The 19,413-nt window shown below is 40.9% G+C and overlaps 1 protein-coding gene, 1 long non-coding RNA gene and 1 pseudogene across 2 annotated transcripts; all 3 read left to right on the top strand.

Annotated features, from left to right (window-relative positions):
• The first annotated feature begins 351 nt into the window (after positions 1–351).
• Positions 352–1,005, top strand: LOC125537659 (glutathione S-transferase TCHQD pseudogene; annotated as a pseudogene).
• A 478-nt stretch (positions 1,006–1,483) lies between these two features.
• LOC125539439 (uncharacterized) lies at positions 1,484–6,069 on the top strand. The gene is made up of 2 exons (XR_007296869.2): positions 1,484–5,614; positions 5,835–6,069. It is a non-coding gene; the product is annotated as an uncharacterized LOC125539439 (long non-coding RNA).
• Positions 6,070–12,595: 6,526 nt separating this feature from the next.
• Positions 12,596–14,080, top strand: LOC125537660 (uncharacterized). Its single transcript, XM_087542003.1, has 2 exons — positions 12,596–12,660; positions 12,959–14,080. The coding sequence occupies exons 1-2, from the start codon at positions 12,596–12,598 to the stop codon at positions 13,266–13,268; spliced, it is 375 nt and encodes a 124-aa protein (XP_087398129.1). The 3' UTR covers positions 13,269–14,080.
• Positions 14,081–19,413: the final 5,333 nt, after the last annotated feature.

Genomic DNA, 19,413 nt, shown 5'->3' on the forward strand with positions numbered 1-19,413 from the left:
AGTTGAGTTTTCAAGAAAAACAATCAATTCAACTAAATGAATGGTGCATGTCAATCTGGTGATCGCAAAATCATGTATAGAGTGGCCGCCTATTACTCTCTACTTCTATTGATCACTCCCCACTCTCTGCCGTTTGGATTTTACTAGGAAAAATCATGATCGAAGGAATACATCCAAGCGCGGACAGAACACTTCATCTTAGTTTACTACAGTAGAATCTAACCAAATTGCTAGCAGTTCATACTTAGAGCATACACTTTGGGCACTTTCTTCACAGTATTCAGACATCATTGCCATCACAAATTCACATGAAAATACCGAGGGCCCTTTATTCTAATTTCTTCCTAAACTTTGGCACTTTATCTCTGTGCTAAGTGGTGAATCCAGCCGGTGGATATTGAGGTTCTGCAATAGATGCAGAAAGTTCCTTTTTGGAATCTTAAGATGTTCACACTAACTCCCACCCCACTAAAGTAGGTACCGTGCATTTGTCTCCAAGTTCATACGTCAGGTGCTGATTGCTCCGATTGTTGAAGCCCCGGATTTAGCTAGCATGTACCATGTCAATCTCCGTGATGCTTATGAGACCATAGACAGATCGAAGGACTCTGGGACCATGCAGCAGAGTGAGGAAGAGCTGAGCGATTCTCACCTGCTGATTCGATGTTCACTGACATTCTTGCATGCATAACCCTTCTTGACCTACATGAGGAATACATCAGTCCTGGAGTACCACACATTGGTGAAGCAGAGGCCAAACTACAAGGTTGTAACTGGGAACTACTTTAACGGGTGGAAGAAGTACCATACTCTCTTCAAGACCTCGTTCTTCCTTTGTGTCCGAACTTTGTTCCGAAAATACGGTGATTTAGTGTGTTGGGTCTGGGGCGAAGCCAGGATTTGGACATATGGGGGTTGAGCCTGTTTGGTAAACTATCATAATCTTATAGTATTGTGTCATTTTGGCGCTATGAAAACATGCAACATTTTTATTACTTAAAAAACATACCTCTACAGTTGCTAATAAGATAAAAATATCAATAATTTCATCAAAAGAGAACTTAGCTGCCCCTTTCAAGTTTCAATGTAGACTATATCATGCAATTCCAAAGCAAGCCACCCTCCATTTTACTTCGAATTAATCTTTTTTAGGGTTACTTTGAATTAATCTTGAACATTTTCTTAATATATGATGAACATTTTGGGAAAAATATAAATATATGAGTTGAAAATTTTTGAATATGAATTGAACATTTGTAATATACTTTAAACAATTTTCAAATACATATTGAACATTTGTGTAATATATCACAGAACAAATTTCAACAACATAGGGAATACTTTATATTCATAGTACAATTTGTAATATATGATGAATATTTTATAATGGATGATGAACTTTTTGTAATATACCGTGAACATTTCCTAAATATACAATGAACATTTTGGTAACACGGAATGAAATTTATATAATACAGGGAAAAAACATAAAAATTAAAAATTAAAAGAATAGAAATATAAATAGAAACAGAAAATAAAAAAGAAATAAAGGACCAGAAAAGAGAAACCGAAAAAAAAGAAATAACGAACGAAAAACCTGAAGCAGCAACGCGCAGCATGCGCTTCCGTGAACTAGCCGGCCCACCCGTGGGCGCTGCGGGCGTTTCCTCGAGGATTTGCCGCCCGCGGAATTGGAAAACCCTATTCGCCGCTCGCTGCGGTGAACTGTCAGGCAATCGCACAGGGCAGCGACACGAGATACAGCCGGCCCACTTCCAGATTACACAGTGCGTCCAACCGGTTTTGCTATTTTACAGTCAAGTGTTTTTCAATTCGTCGTCAATCAAATCCGTGTCCGTCTGTTCTCACGCAGAGATTCGTGTTGATTTTTTTCTTCGTGCTGGCGTTCCACTTGTTTGGGTTGATGCGTGTTGGTTTCTCGGGTTTGGTTTTCCTGTCTCAGCCCGTTACCGCCCCCGGCCCGGCACTGTCTCCACTTTCATCTGGAGGGTTCTGTTTTGATAAGGCAAGGAGAAGGGAATGAGCTCGAGCAGCGGAGGAGAGGCGATTTCTTATGTTCATGGCGATTCCGAGCTATTCCACCGCTCGATTTCGATTTCTCCTCCCTTTTCTCTTCGATCCCCGCTGCCGCGGTCGGTTGTCCTTGCCTCTCGTGTTTCCCTGTGTGCTTTTGTTTGTGTTGTGGCTGTGTAGGTCCGGATCTAGGTAAGTTTTGGATCCATGGATCCATGGTTCATCTGTTCTTGGTGTTGTCGGTGGATCCGTGGTAGGTGCATGTTGCTGTCGTGTTTGTTTCTAGTCCGCCATGCCTAGCGCTCCATTTCCCATCCTTCTGCTCGCCTGAGTTATGTAGGAGCTTGTTGTATGTGGGGGTTCTAATCCATCTGCTTGTTGTGGTCCTATTCTCCCATGCTTGTAGATGTGGAGGTAGGCGTAGGTTGTTTATTCTGATGTAGATATAGAGGTAGGGGAAGTTATAGTTGCAGCGGTGGTTAGCCCTATCAATTTTATTTCCGCCGGCCTGGGTGTCTGTTCCTTTGTCATTAGATGTAGTTGCAGATGATCTAGCCTGATTTCTGCCTGCTTATGCAGTTTAGTTGTATTTGCTGTTAGCTGCTGCCTGCTGATGTTTGCTGTTGTAGTCCCTGGAATTCATTATGATTTTTTGTGTTAGATGTAGGTGTTCATTTCCCCCGGTACCTGAATCTCTCTGAATTTGTGTGTACTAGGCTGCAGTGTTGTTGTAGTGTCAGTCCAGGAATCTCTCTGAATTGCATGCTTCTTTACAGTGTATTTTTACTCCAGACTTGAAGTGTAACTTACCCCTAGGATTACAGTGTATCCCCATCCAGAATTGCGGTGTAATTTAACCCATAATTACAGTGTAACTTACCCCATAATTGTAGTGCATTTATAGTGTATCCTAATGCTTCTTTATTTGTTGTTACTCTGGAATTTGTCCTAGTAGTACTGTGTATTTTCCCCCTAATTACAGTGTAATCCTGATGCTTCTTTCTTCAGTGTAAATTTTGCTATAATTACTGTGTAATATGTCCGTAGAATTACACTGTAGGTTACCCTGCAATTACAGTGCAATATACCGTAATTACCGTGTGTTTTTGTGCTTTTTTATTTGTAATTACTGTGTAATTTGTCCTAGAATTACTGTATAATATTTTCCCCCATTACAGTGTAATTCTCATGTGTCGTAGAATCACACTGTAGGTTAGCCTGCAATTACAGTGTAATATACCATAATTACATTGTTTTTTTCGTGCTTCTTTATTTTGTAATTACTGTGTAATTTTCCCTAGAATTACTGTGTAATATTTCCCCCCATTACATTGTAATTATCATGCTTCTTTCAGTGTAAATTGCAGTGTATATTTTTTCAGTGTAATACTGTGCCAGTTTCTTTGTTATTTACATTGTATTTTTTATCAGATGTTTTGCATGCATTCATGTGGTTTTGCACTGTAATATCCCCCATTCTTACTATATAATTTATCTTCAGTTTTTGGCAGTGTACTTCCTCTACCTTTTCATTGTAAGTTGCCCTAATTATTGTGTATTTTTACTCAGAATTTCACTGTATTTAGGTTGGTTTTTACACTGTATTTAAGTGATTCTTCCACTATATTAATATGCCCCCATTACTCTATAATTCCCCTGATTGCTGCCTTTCAATGTATTATTTGTTGTGAGATTTCCCTTGTAATTGAGCCCCTTACTCTATAATTTTCAGCTTTCTTTAATTTTCTTTCGTGTGTCATCTGTATTATGTTTTGTTAGGTTTAGGTCAATGTGGAGACTACGGGAAGTCTCTCACAATGATGTTTTGGTAGTTTCTTCTATTGAGAGGGCTGATTCTTTGAATGATCCTTTTGTGCCTAATGACTTTGTGGAAGATGGTTCTAATGCTATGTCTTTGGTAGTTATTTTTGTCTTGTTCTTTACTTTCATTTTCGTTTTTATTCTTTCTTTCTGTTTATTAAAATTTCTATTTGTTGACTGAATTATTGTTTAGGATCTTTCTAGTGATGATAGAGGTTTTGATAAAACCATTTTCAATTTCTATGTGAATCATGTGAGTCTTTCTGATCTAGTTACAATTAATGACTTATCTTTTTTATTCACAAGAATTACAATGTAATTTAGCCTAAAATTACAGTGTAGTATGCCCCTAGTATTACAGTGTAATGTATCCAAAAATTTCATTGCAATCCCCATGCTTCCTTTATGTAATTGCAGTGTAATATACCCTAGAATTGCAGTGTAATTTAGCCCAGGTTTTAGTGTAATCCCAATGGTTCATTTTTTTAAATGACAGTGTAATTTTCCCAGAATTACAGTGTAAACTCCATGCTTCATTTATGTAATTACAGTGTAATTTTCCCCATAATTACAGTGTAAACTTCATGCTTTATTTATGTAATTATAGTGTAATTATTCCCCGAATTGCAGTGTAAATTTTCCTAGAAATTCAGTGTAATTTTTCTTCTTTAAACAAAGTAGTGTAATTTTCCCGATGAACCTCTGTATTACTTGATATTTGGGCTTCATTCTTGTTCAGATTTGCTTGAATTACAGTGGATTTTAACTCTGCTTTGTGTGATTATCCTGTGTAGTCTCTTGGTTATTATCATTGTAATCCACTAGTGTGATTATTCATTTCTTCACTGTCCATGTGTACCAGCACTGTAACAAGCTCTATTTTTGATTGTCAATATTAATGCATTCATCTGATAGGACTTGTGTTCTTTATGCTGATAGGTCTGTCTCTGTATTCATGACTTCATCTGAACTTGCATGTATCTCTGTACTTATTCTGTTCAGCTTTTGCTTGAATTTCCGATGGATTTTAACTCTTTGAATTACAATGTAATACCTCTTAATTTCTCTGTAATTTCCACTATATTTGTAGTGTAATATTCCCCAGGATTACATTGTAATATACATACCCCAAATTTATATTGTAATATCCCCCAGAATTACATTGTAATTCTGAATTGTATTAAATAATGCTGGAATACAGTGTAATATTCCCCCAGTTTGCATTGTATGTCATGTAGGTATTACACTGGAATTCATCTCATTTTTTCCATGAATGTCATGAGTTGTCTAACTCTGTAATTTCCCCTGAGTTCATGTTAGCTACATTGCCCTGTATCGCAGCAAAGATTTTTTCATGTGTACTACAACACAACTTTTTTCATGTAATTTCCTCATGCTTCATGTTACCTACATTGCCCTATACTGCAGCAAAGTTTTTTTTCATGTGTACATTACACTAGAATTCGTGTTGGTGTAGTGTTTTGACAGTGAAATATTAACAGTTTTACCTTCCGACAGTTAGAATTTTTCCCCTGACGATTCCAAAATTCTCACTAGATTGTATGATGGTTTTTTTGCAGGCTAATTCATGTAGCAGGTGTATGTAGAGCAGCAGGGTGAGGAAAAACATGGAAGAGTTCAATAGAAGTGTGATCAAAAGGAGTAGGACATTTCGTGAGCTGTGGACCGTTTCTTGGATGATCTTCCTTTGTCCACCACCAATTATTCAGATCTGTTCTTCCCCCTTGCTTCTCTCCAGGTACTTGCCCCTCTGATGTGCCTCTCTGACTTGTTTTTGTTCTTCCTTCTTCTCACTCCCTCTCTCCCATGACGTCTCTCTGATGTTTTTCTACTCTTTCTTCTCATTTCCCCTCTCCCATGGGCCATGGCGCCTCCCAGATGACTTGTGTGATGCAAGTTAAAGGAGGGTCCTGGGAGACGCCAGTATTCTGATGATTTTTGTTCCTTTTCTTTGTCAGGTGATTTGTTGTTCAGGAAAGGAAAAAAGAGCGTGGGCAACGGTCCAGGAGGGTTTGGTGATAGTTGCCTTGTTTTGTTTCGGTTATTAGTTAGAACCGGGTCAGATTTTAGCCACACGACCCCTTTTTTGGAAATACAATCATACAATTGTCCATGGTATTTGGACATAGGTGTCAGCACTTGATTTATCAGGAAATTTGACTATAATATAGTGCTTTTTACCTTTGTATTGGATGACTTTCTCCGTTATTTAACATGTTTACCTCCGACCCAGGTTTGATGTTTACCCCTGACCTGTTTAGGCGTTCTTTTTTGCTTCCTGTTGATTTTTCTGCTCATACAGGTGTAATGTGTTGATTGGTCAAGAAATTTGACTGTTTTCAAATTGAAAAACAGTCAAATGTCAAATAGACAGTCCCATTGGAAAACCCTATTCGCCGCTCGCTGCGGTGAACTGTCGGGCAATCGCACAGAGCAGCGACACGAGATACAGCCGGCCCACTTCCAGATTACACAGTGCGTCCAACCGGTTTTGGGAATCTTCTAGAAGGTTCCCTGAACCGGGTTTTTCCCTGTTTTGTTTCTTTTCTGGTTCGGCTTTCTATGGTTTTTTTCTTTTTTCTTTTTCTTTTTTCTGTTTCTATGTATTTTTATCTTTTTTGTTCAACTTTTTTCCTTTTTAAAAAAGTGTTCACAAATTTCAAAAATAATTGCCTTTTCAAAAAAATCATCAAAATGACTATAAATGTTTCTATTCGCAAAGTTTGTTAAAAATGTTCAAAATTCAAAAAATATTAAAATTTAAAAATTGTTCTCATTTTAAAATTTGTTCAAAAATTCAGAATTTGTTCGAAAATTTCAAAAATGTTCTAATTTCTAGATTTTGTTTCTGTTTTCAAAAAATTGCATGTTTTCAAAAAAATTCGGAAACTTAATAATTGCTCTGAAAATTTGTCCGCAATGTTAACTTTTTGTTCTCATGTTTTCAAATTTAGTTCATGTTGTTCGTGTTTTCAAAAGTGTGGAGTTCAAAAATTGTTCAGAATTTTAATTTTTGTTCTCATTGTTTCAAAAATTGTTTAAAATTTCAGAATGTGTTCCAATATTTCAAACATTGTTTGTCTTTGCAAAAAAGTTATCATTCTTAGAAAAATGTTCACAGATTCAAAATATGCTTGCGTATAATTTTTTTTTTGCAGATTTCCATTTTTTTCATGTTTCCTAATTTTGTTTGGAGTTTTGAAAAGTGTTTCCATTTTGAAGAATTGTTCAAATATTAAAAGAATGTTTGGTATTTCGAAATTTATTCAAATTTCAAAAAAATGCGGAATAAAAAAGGTTTGGAATTCCAAAAATTATTTTCATCTCCGAAAGAATATTCGGCATTTAAATTTTATTTCCAAATTTTTCAAGAAACGTTCGATAATGTGTAAAGATTATTTTAAATGTGGCTCTTAGGTGAGAACTTAAACACATAACATTTCCATTAAATTGAAAGTAGCTGACGGCTCGAGTGACTAGTGGCATAGGTTCTAGACCCGTAAGTCGGTTGTTCGATTCCTGGCATCGTCTCACTTTTTTCTACCATTTTTACTTCGCGCTTTCCTTTCATTCGTTGTTAGTGGACCGCCCAGTCACGGGTCCTTTGTGCATCTGCGTGCCGTTGGACGTAAAGAGGGTCCAATAGAAGGTCCCACCAAATACTTCTAATCACCTCACGATCTCGCTAACTACCACTACGTCCTAAAGAATTTCTCGATCGTTAGGGCCTTTTTTTTGCGGGCAATATAGAGAGCTTTATTCAAACGAAAGCGTTCTCCTGTCAGTCAGCCAATAGGGTAGTCAAGAGGAAGCCGGGAGTGTCCTCAAGCCAGCTATCAGTCACATTCAACGTGCAAGCACGCTTGGCACATAGATGTGCTGGGACGTTTGCTAACCGGATTACATGCTGAATTGCAAAAAGAGAAATCATTAGCAAGCTCTCCAATTTCAACTAAGACAGAAGACACAATCGAACAAGAATCGTGACGAGTGTTCCAGAGATCAAGCATCTCCAGGTAGTCCACCTCCGTTATCGCATGCAGTGGCGGAGGACGAAACTTTTTTAAGGTGGGGCGAACTCTTAAGCATAACTCTTTTTTTATGCAAAACCAAAATTGACTATGCCAAATATTTCATTTTTTCAATTGTCGTACACAATTCATTTTTTCAATTGTGATGGTAAAGCTTTATTCATCACAAAAAATGCCATCACTGCATGGCAATTGTAGATTGTCAGACCTTTTTCCTTTCCGTTCGTTGCCTTCTAGCCGTCGGCCTCACGCTGCAGCGTGCTCCTGCTGGACCCCGGAAACACAAGTACGCGATCACGTCCACGCTTGCTCTTGCTGGTCGTCGGCCACCCACGCGCGCTCGGCCTCTGCTGTCCGCCGCGAATGCAGGTCGCTGTGGCAAATTTTTGTGTTTTGACCCTTTTTTGAAACTTATTCGAGATTTGATTCTAGTTTAAATTTTTTTTGAGTTCTGACCCTTTTGCTACCGCTAGAGTCTATGGCGATAGAGTCTAACAGCCTACCGTCAGGGATTTTGGCGGTAGGAAACATCGCTACCGCCAATCGGGCTGGCGGTAGCCTACACAACCCTACCGCCAAGATACTTAGCGGTAGGCACGAGCATGCACTGTGTTCAATACTTAGAAGGTTTTTGACGGTAGGGCATGCAACCCTACCGACAGTGACCATGACGATAGGCTGTTATATCCTATCGCCATGGTCTCTGGCGGTAGCAAAATAATCAGATTTCGATTTTTTTTCAAATTAGGATCAAATATCGAATAGGTTTTAGAAAAGAGTCAAAACACGAAATTTAGCCCGTGCTGGCTGCTAGGGTTCCTGACGAGGGGAAAGCCTGGCGTGTGGACAAACGTAGGACTCGATGCCTGGATCGAGCGAGGCTGGTTTCTTAAGGCCCAATAAGCTGTCCAGGTTGTTGCAATTTTCCACTACGGCCCAAAAACTTTTCACGGTGAATTTTAACCGGCTTTATTCTTTTAGCGATCGATCAGGAGTATGTGTATAACGGAATCGCCAAAAAAATCAAGGACCTCGCTACCGGGGGCTCATGCGTGTACCTCGAAGTTTGGCAAAAACATCACTCAGCGCCATTGCCTCCGCAATATGAGGATCCGTAACCCCATGTATGGCTTGCACCATGCACCCAACAGTCTATTGCTAGACCTTGCAACTCCGCCTGCACCAGCAGTAGTCGTGTCAATGGAGATTGCACCGTCTGTGTTGATCTTTACTGTCCCAGCTTCTGGTGGTCTCCAACCATGGCCCGCCCTAACCAAGGTCTGTTTCCGTGGTAACTCGAGGAGCGCTAGGGCTTCCCTTATCACGTGCATACAATTTGCCGGATCCGACCCCTCCTTCTCGTGCGCCAACTTATTACGAGAGTGCCAAATTGACCACATTATGATGATAATCAGTGGTCTATCCTTGTCCGAGAAGGAGGGTCACATAGAATTTCTTTCGCCCATGTGACTGGGTGAAGTTGAGGAAGCCAGAGATCAAACCAAAGCAACACCTCATTCCAAAAACGTTTTTCATGAGAGCAGTGGATCAGGGCGTGCTGGAGATCTTAGTCCATCACTAGGCAGATCTTTGCATCTGCTCGAATCACTTATATGTCGTGTCCGCAGCGTGTGTTGATCCGGAAGGATGCCACGCAAAACCCTTCACCAGAACACTCTCATCTTGGGCACGACGTTCAGCTTCCATAGTGCAAACCACATCTGTTGATCGCTCACTGAGGTGCCGGTAGCCGTCCCTTCATCTAGAGCCAAACGCTCTTTGTGATTCACGAGAGTACGGTACGCCGATTTAAACCCAAGCTAGAATGTCATCACCACCACCATGCCGAATTGGGATATTTAGTATGGCATTCACGTCTGGCAAGGTGAAGGTGTCTCTTACCACTTGCTGATTCCATGTCCAGTTCTCTTGGTCAATGAGCTCGGACACCTTTTCAATCATGGTGTTCTCTGGTCTCAGCATTGGTTTCATGGATGTAGTTCCCCGGATCCACGTGTCATTCCATACCGAAATTGATGTTCCATCACCAGCTCGTTTTATCAGTCCAACCCGTAGTGCTTCCCTTCCGGCGATGATCGCTCGCCATGTAGCTGACGCATTCTTTGGAAGAACTGCCTGCATGAAGTCCACGTCTAGGAAGTACCTGCCCTTCAAAACTTGCGCACATAGGGAGTCCGGCGTGGTCAAAAATTGCCAACCGTGTTTCCCCAATAGAGCCAAGTTAAACAGGTGCATGTCTCGGTATCCCATGCCCCCTTTGCACTTCGGCGTCGCAAGTTTATCCCAAGCAACCCAATGCGTAGATTTCTTGTCCAACGAACTACTCCAGATTTTTTTTGCCATTGGTGAAGTGATGCTTTTGCATGCTTTTTTGTTCAACAAAAAAGTGGTCATGCTGTATGTAGGAAGTGCCTGTACTACAGATTTAATCAGTGCATCTTTCTCAGCACATGCCAGCAACCTTTCAGACCAGCCTTGCATCTTCCCGCGAGCTCTATCTCCAATGTGAGCAAAAGTTCCACTAGTAATACGGCCCACGGCTGTCGGAAGCCCCAAACACCTTTCACTGAATGCCTCGACATGAATGTTTAAGGTAGTTTTTAATAGATGCCGCACCTTGTCAGGCATATTAGTGCTAAAATAAATGATACCTTTCACTGAAATGCCTCGATTGTTAGAGCCTTGTCTCCGCCATTTTGGTAGCCGATCCATGTTGGATCAATGTGTACAGTGAGTTTAGGCTGAATATATGACAAGTATACCATCATGTGTTCTTCCTCCAAGGCCTGGCTGATGGTTCCTCAGAGATTTCTTTTATATACATCATGTCTGCTCCAACATCGTTGTGTACAGCCTACAAAATCTAGGTGTTGAATTACTTACAAAATACTCCATGTTGTATTAACTACAGAATCTAGGCCTATTTACACAGATTCGGTGTGCTAATACCATGTGTCTCTGTTCTGGCGCTCCTCATGTCCTGAAGTATAATGTGTACCAATTGTCGCTGCATTCTTCTTTTTTCCTTTGTTGTACGCTTTCCAAGTTCGGTAGATAGCTCTTTTTTTTTCCATATTAATTCTAAGTTCTAACTCATAGCTTCTGACTGCAAATTATGTTACAGAGTTAAAATTTGTTTACTCGTATTTTTCTCATGGCTTAATTTTTCCATACTCGTATTATTTTTAACTGAAATAGCAATAAATTATTTTTCTGCTGTCTGATTGCATAGCTTCCCAGATGTACGTCAAACTGTCGATGCTGAAATTTTCAGGTGTGGGAGCTATACGAGAACGGCAACCCCCTGGACTTCGTGGACCCCAAGGTCTCGAAATTCAACAGCGAGGAGGTGCTCCGGGTAATCCGCGTCACGCTTATCTGAACCCAGGGGTCGCCCAACTGACAGCCGTCAACGTCGAGGGTGGTGCCGATGCCGACGGGAGACGCGGACATGGCCTGGGAGGAGGTGATCATTGCGAGCTATATCACGGAGTAGCAGGTCAAGGCCGGTAACAGGCTAACAGCTACACGGGCACGAACATCCAGGCTGGTCTGTCGTCGTCGTCAACCACGCAGCAGTCTTCCGGCGGCATCCGTGCTGCGCGCGGGGATGCCACGCCAGCGACCGGGACGGATACTTGAATACGGGGTACGCCTGACATGCCAATTTTTTAAAAACATACGTTTATATATAGATATTACATATATTAATTATTAAAAGTAGGGAAAACGGAGCTTCCTGGTCAAAAGAATGTCTCAGTATGGTTACCCCTTTCTTTTTTTGCACTTGGTCCATTTTCATCAATTGGTAGTGGGATTTTCCTAGGTTTCTTGTTCCAAATCAGTGCATTGACTCTTTCTTGCTCACTTCTCAATTGAATAGGAACATTGCCAGTCATGTTTTGACATAAACTCACGCCCATCTTGCAAATCTTCAAAAGGTGTGCCTTTACTATTGAGGGGATTTCACATCTAACAAGGGGTTTGAAGTATCCAAAACGTATTGCAGAAGTATCCCAGGAGTATCAAACATTATTTCCTTTTTTAAAATTAAAAAATCGATGAATACTTACGGGATACGTATTGAGCCGTATTGGGGCAGTATCCGACTGGATACGCACACTTTCTGAAGTATCCGCGCAACATAGGGGACCGGTCGCCGATGTTCACCTCCATCATCGACAAGGGCAGGTTTGTTAGTTGTCATTGTCAGGTGGTCGCAACTACTACTAGTAATTGGCAGGGCAAAGGAGAGTATTTTTTATTTTCTTCTGCCGTGAACGCTAAATTATTTTCCTGCTGTACGAATGCAGAAGATATCCTTGCACATGCTCCACATGTACAGCACAGGACATTGGGCCCCATTGTCATTGACTGTAGAGTGATACTATGCACTGGGTGTCTTAATTAGTTGGTCCTCCTATGGTTCTCTACATAGTGCACATCACATCTATTTATACATCAAAAGCTTAAGCACTTAGTCCAGCAAGTCAATCTTGTTGTCTGATACCTTTTTCTTCAGATTTTGTAGGCTCTAATAGTAAGCAGTGAAGAGGAAGAAAGAGAGAGCATAAGAGCATTATGAATGGGAACATGGAGGAAACCTTGACTCTTCTATTTTCACCTCTAGTGTTGGAGGTGCAAATATTTAGTTGTGTGCTTTCCCGATGCCTCCCATTCCTATAGTTCTTGAGCACTCCTTCCTCTTCCCTTTGGCTTGCGCAATAGATTAGTGCATAAACCGTAAATGTGTGTGCATATACTTAGATAACCTGAGATCTAGAAGGCTAGTCGAGAAGAGGAAGAAAAGAGAGCTTGAGAGCAGTGTGAATGGGAACATGGAGGAAACCCTAACTTGCTTTGTTTTCAGTTTTCACCTCTAGTGGGAGGTGAGAATTTAGTTTGGTGTTTCCCGATGCCTCCTATTCCTATTGTTCTCAAGCACTCCTTCCTTTTCTTTTTGGCTTGCTTGGTTGTTTTAGCATAGAAATAAAATATATGCACACATATTTGATGTGAGATCCCATAAGCGAGCTAGGACGAGGAAGAAAGAGAGGTCCTAAGAGCGGTGAGAACGAGAGCGTAGAGGAAAGCCTAACTAATTGGTTTGTCATCTCTTGTGTTGTGGTGGAAATTTGGTTTGGTATTTCCCTATGCCTCTCATTCCTATCGTTCTTATGCGCTCCTTCCTCTTCTTTTTTGTTTGCTAAATTGCTTTATTATAAAAAGAAAATATACATGTGCATATATTCATGTTATATGAGATGCCCACCGCGAGACAGAAAGTGGAACAAAAGTGGGCCTAAGAGCGGTGAGCATGGGAACATGAGGGAAGGCTAGAGACCTCAGTTCCTCTCTAACATTGGAAGATGCTTTGTTTTGAGTTTTCCTATTGCCTCCATGCCTATTTTTCTTTGGTGCTCCTTCCTCTTCCTTTTGGATCACACAATATAAAACGGATTCATAATATTAAAAATATTTCATTCAAGTTCATACACTATGCATAGTTGGATTGGTATTTTCTGTCTTTTGTTTCTTTGGCTAGCCCTAATCCATTCATAAGATAAGATGTTAGCCTAATAGGCCAGCTGGTTTATACTTGATAATTTGGTAGTACTGTTTCATATTTAAGATTCTACTAGCACCATGAAACACATAAAGACATTTAGTTTACCTTTCAGGTAGTATATTATGAAGTACACATCGCTATATCTGAAAAAGGGCCAGATAGTCGTAGAAACATAAACAAACAGTTTCAGACTTATTAAGGTGAGACACAAAACTTTAATGCATAGAATGATGCAGATTCTTCGCTAGTTCCCTTATGTGAACTCATGATGTAGAGAAAATCAGGTGAATGACCCACCAATGCTGACAAATGTAGCTAAGAGTCATAGCAACAATTAGAGTGAGAAAGATGGTAGTTAGCTCACAGGAGCATATGCATTGCAGGATTTTTTAGCATCCACCTTGTAAAATGATGTGAATAGAACAAACTTTTCCTAAAGACTTAACACATGGACATAGCAAACTAATGGATATATACGCAGGCTAGCAAGAAACAACCACTTCGACAACTCTAAACTTCAATGGAATTTGTACACAATCATAAGACAATGTTTTTTAGAGATTGTCTAGACGTGTCGGGATAAGGCTACATCCACTCTTGAACGCCCGGGGGGGGGGGGGTTTGCATTGCAACCTGTGTCATTTGATCCTTCGAGTGATGGTGGCCGAGCTACAACTTCCAACTATTTTGTAATTTGAGACCTCTCATGTCTGAAGTACCTTGTGATTCAACTTCCAATTAATTGTCACCTCTGTGGTTCTTTGCCAACTATTTGGCAATTTTTCCAAGTTTACTTAGAGGGATTTTAATTTGTCCAATTTCATATTATTTTGAGCTCGTAAATTCTTAATGCTACATATTTTGACCCTATAATTAATGCTCAAGCTGATACATATATTGTTCTGAAAAAGGCTGATATGTAAGTTATGCACTAGTTTTTGATATGGGTAATAGAGGTAAACAAAAGAGATCTTTAGACATGTGCCCTCAATTAAGAGTAGAGTAGGACATGGCTGGAGATTTTGTGGCCCCAATATCATTGACTCTAGTAAGGTGCCCCTTGCACCGAGTGTCTTTATTGCTCAATACTCTAAGGTTTTGAAAGCTTTTATGCACCACCCATTATTTATACCTAAAAGCTGAAACACTTTGTCCCGTAATTCAAGCTTGCTCTTTGAAAGCTTTTGTGTCGTTAGATTTGTAGGCACCATGAATAAGCTAGTAAGAGGAAGAAAGAGAGAGCTAAGAGCCGTAGGAATGGGAACATGGAGGAAAACCATCCTTGTTTGTTTGTATGCACCTCTCAGTGTGTTTGGTAGCCTGCATATAGGCTAATCAGACCCATGTGAAAAGAAAATGGGTTGTTTGATTGCCTGCGTTTACTGTTAGGCCTGCATCACATGAAACTTAACAAAGGTCCCAACCAGGGCCGCTAGAAACCGCCAAATCGGCCAGCTCGCCACATTGAGTTGAGCCACATCGAGCACACATGGTGGCCCCCCTTGCATGAGAGAATGTCAGTGCGATGTGAGCTAGTATACAACCTGTACCTGCTATGTTCTCCTACCTCCATTAAGCTCCACTTTAATCTCCTTTCTTCCTCGTCCCTTCTAATCTACACAAGGTGCTTCGATTTGAGACAAACTCTACACAAAAAATATGCACATCGATGTTATGGTTCCATTCAGACGATCGGTTCGTAATTTCATCGACTGTAAACGCTCAATTTCGTGTTCATGTTTGGAGCTACTTTGGATGAATTTTGTCAAATTCGTCGCGCACGGTCGACCATTTGAAATTTCTTTTGACCAGTAGATTCATCTCGCAATTTCACATGACTTTTGTGTTGCATATTTTCTGTTTCGAAGATCATAGACGAATAGATCTACATCTTCCTCATGAACTGTATGATATGTTTTAATGGGACTCCTTAATCTCCTTCATCCCTTCTAATCCTCCTTTCGTTCTCCTTTCTTGTGTCCTACAACATCGGCACCACCGCTGGCGTTGTTTCTCCGCAAGGCGCGGGAGCACCAGGCAAGGCGCTCTAGTAGACAGATCGCCGTCGGCCTCGTCGCGCTTGTGCTGATGCTGCGTGGGCTTCTTGGTTCGCTGCAGGTGTCAATCTACCTGATGACCATGGTCAGGCACGAAACTTAGGTGGATCTGTACTTCCACAACGGCAATAGCTCCTTCCTCTTTCTTTTGGCTTACACAATAGCTCTGATGAAGAAACCATAGACATGTATCCACATATTTGAATAGCATGAAACCTCGAAGGCGAGCCTGAATGAGAACATGAAGGAAAGCCTGACTTGCTCGGTTTTCACCTCTAATGTTGGAGGTAAGAATTTAGTTTGGTGCAATTTTTAACCAAGCGGCCTCAAAAGTGATGTTTTTTTAATTTCTTAATAGCAATGGCAATGTACACCCCTCTGACGCAAATATGATGTTTTTTTAGTTTTCTCTCCAGGACGGATGCATCTGTGCATGGCGACAGACTTGTTGCGCGTAAGTGCGTATGGAGATCGGCAACGCTATATGATTTCCAGGGATTATTATTCGAATCCTAGCCCATGTGTCGATCGCTCCGTGAGAAACAGCTAGCTGTAGGGCAGAGCCAGTGCCCACCGCGACCGCCGCGCAACTATGACATGCCGTGCGTGTTTAGGTGGATCTGCTGCAGTGCCGCGTATCCAAGGTTTCCTGGTTAAGTTCGTTTCAGAAAATAAATAAAAAGGCTGCCTGGTTCGCTGATTATCACAATCACATGACATGCAACAAGACGGGTAGTAGCCACACAGCCAGGCCAGCATATATACATGTGTGAATGGCTGCGTTATGGATTTCCATACGCACCAACCACCATGTAGTATGCTATGCTAATCTGGCTACCAAAATATACATCACATACTCGATATGGAAGTGAGAAAGATGGTATTGAAGAATGCAGCAATCAACAACTGAAGGCAGGGAATATCAGCACTTTCAGCACAAATTCTTCCTGAAAGCGAGATCGAGTTTAATTTCTCCGAGACTCCAAAAATGCTATAAAACAAACATAATCATTTCCTAGCACTCCAAATGTGAAGTGGCAAACAAGAGTGCATCACTTGGCACCTTTCCTGAACAGAGCTAGTGTACTATTCTGGAGGAAGCTGTACACACTGTACTGTCCGAAATGTACAGAGAAACTAAGGTAAACTCCCAGTCATTGTCAAGCCATCACTCTACAGTAAAATTGTGGACGCATCGACACTAGTGTCCCAGGGGAAGCTTTCTTGTCTGATCCTGTACTTCTATTCTGTACTCTTATTCAGCATCAAATTCTGCTGTCAGCCGTATTCTGGAGCCAAGTGATAGAGGTGAGAGGTCAGAAACAGTAAGCAAAATAATACTACAAGTCAGTATGCTCTGGAGGTGGTCCACAGAAGATTATCACTGATACATTGTCATGTAACACCATTTTCCTAAGACCCAATATCATACAACACAATGGCCACTCATAGCATATGCACACATGTGAAGACGATATACATGTGACACTTTCATAAACAGCTTGGCATTTCAGATTGTCCAGAACAACCAGCATATAAATCATGATACTACATGATGATAGAATAAGCTTCTGCAAGTTTAGATCATCATGGTTGAGTACATCACGAAACCAGGTACATGAACAGAACTGTTTGTTATTTTATACGGAGTGTTTTAACATGTTAGTTATTTTTGTATCAGTATATAGCATAAGCTATTTAACATTTTATTTACATCCATATCTATACACTGGGAGCAAACTTTAAATTACTAGAGGCAGCAGGAAAATTGAATATTCACTGCCGCTGACAACACATGATTCAAACCCAGACACACGGCAAGGTATCGAATGGGATGATTGAACACGGGGAAACTGAAACACTTAACATTTCCTGATTTTATCTGGTGGATTCATTTAATAAAACGAGGACCACAACGAGAAACCAACGAACTCAAAAACAAATACTAGTGACCAGCCCTTTAAACCAGCGTATTTGTAACCAATCAAATAGATTAACACAACAAACTGACAAACACAGTATATCAGAAGAATAATATGCATTATTGATCCTAAGTTGCAAATTTCTTTGTTATTTACTTAGCTCCATTGATTTTTCATGTGAGCAGTGTGGCAAATGTATCTAAAGAGAAAAGGCTGAGTTCCATCTTCCAACAGCAGAACAAAACTTCAAAGTACTGCTAATCGAGAGGCAAGTCTCACATGAGGTGTAAAGTCAAGAACTATCATTTTGAAGGAAATATGCCCTAGAGGCAATAATAAAGTTCTTATTTATATTTCCTTATATCATGATAAATGTTTATTATTCATGCTAGAATTGTATTAACTGGAAACTTAGTACATGTGTGAATACATAGACAAAACAGAGTGTCTCTAGTATGCCTCTACTTGACTAGCTCGTTAATCAAAGATGAAGGAAATATGCCCTAGAGGCAATAATAAAGTTATTATTTATTTCCTTATTTCATGATAAATGTTTATTATTCATGCTAGAATTGTATTAACCGGAAACATAATACATGTGTGAATACATAGACAAACATAGTGTCACTAGTATGCCTCTACTTGACTAGCTCGTTAATCAAAGATGGTTAAGTTTCCTAACCATAGACATGAGTTGTCATTTGATTAAAGGGATCACAACATTAGGAGAATGATGTGATTGACTTGACCCATTCCGTTAGCTTAGCACTTAATCGTTTAGTATGTTGCTATTGCTTTCTTCATGACTTATACATGTTCCTATGACTATGAGATTATGCAACTCCCGTTTACCGGAGGAACACTGTCGGTGTCAAAACCGGCGGATCTCGGGTAGGGGGTCCCGAACTGTGCGTCTAGGCCGGATGGTAACAGGAGGCAGGGGACATGATGTTTTACCCAGGTTCGGGCCCTCTTGATGGAGGTAAAACCCTACGTCCTGCTTGATTAATATTGATGATATGGGTAGTACAAGAGTAGATCTACCACGAGATCAGAGAGGCTAAACCCTAAAAGCTAGCCTATGGTATGATTGTTCTTCGTCCTATGGACTAAAACTCTCCAGTTTATATAGACACCGGAGAGGGCTAGGGTTACACAGAGTCGGTTACAATGGTAGGAGATCTACATATCCATATCGCCAAGCTTGCCTTCCACGCCAAGGAAAGTCCCTTCCGGACACGGGACGAAGTCTTCAATCTTGTATCTTCATAGTCCAGGAGTCCGGCCGAAGGTATAGTCTGGCCATCCGGACACCCCCTAATCCAGGACTCCCTCAGTAGCCCCTAAACCAGGCTTCAATGACGACGAGTCCGGCGCGCAGATTGTCTTTGGCATTGCAAGGCGGGTTCCTCCTCCAAGTACTTCATAGAAGATTTTGAACACAAAGGTAGTGTCCGGCTCTGCAAAATAAGTTTCCACATATTGCCATAGAGAGAATAATATTTACACAAATCTAATCTGCTGACGTATTCCGTAGCGTGACATCACACCGCGGCCAAGTCTTTATTCGAATCGTTTTACTCTCCCACCTCAGCGCGTTTACCGAGGCGGTTTCCTTGGCACGCCTTGTTAAAGCAGAGATCGTGTCCCCTTATTCCGGGATTCTCATCAATACGGGTGTGGGTAACCCAACCACGCCATTGACTACGACGCTTGGAGATAAGCGAGTTTTACCAGGATGGTGGGGGCGCATAGTCGCGTCCGCCCATATAAGGGGATAAGGATCCACCTTTTCATCCACGCCTTCTTCCTCCTTTGCCTATCCATTTCCGCGCACTCGAGCTCCAGCGCCCAAGTCCGCACACCCCACCTCAACCTTCTCCAGCCATGTCCGGAGCGGGAGGCAAGTGGATGGTCTCCTCCGTCACGGAGGGACA

The sequence above is a fragment of the Triticum urartu genome, chromosome 2A, assembly GCF_056163025.1.
Source record: "Triticum urartu cultivar PI428250 chromosome 2A, HENAU_Tu73, whole genome shotgun sequence".
NCBI lineage: Eukaryota > Viridiplantae > Streptophyta > Magnoliopsida > Poales > Poaceae > Triticum > Triticum urartu.

What these genes read in the sequence shown, in the direction of transcription:
- LOC125537660 (XM_087542003.1), top strand. Translation starts at nt 12,596, where the DNA reads ATGCCTCCCATTCCTATAGTTCTTGAGCACTCCTTCCTCTTCCCTTTG. An exon ending in TTGGCTTGCGCAATAGATTA is followed by an intron (nt 12,661 to 12,958) that starts GTGCATAAACCG and finishes AGATCCCATAAG; the next exon opens with CGAGCTAGGACGAGGAAGAA.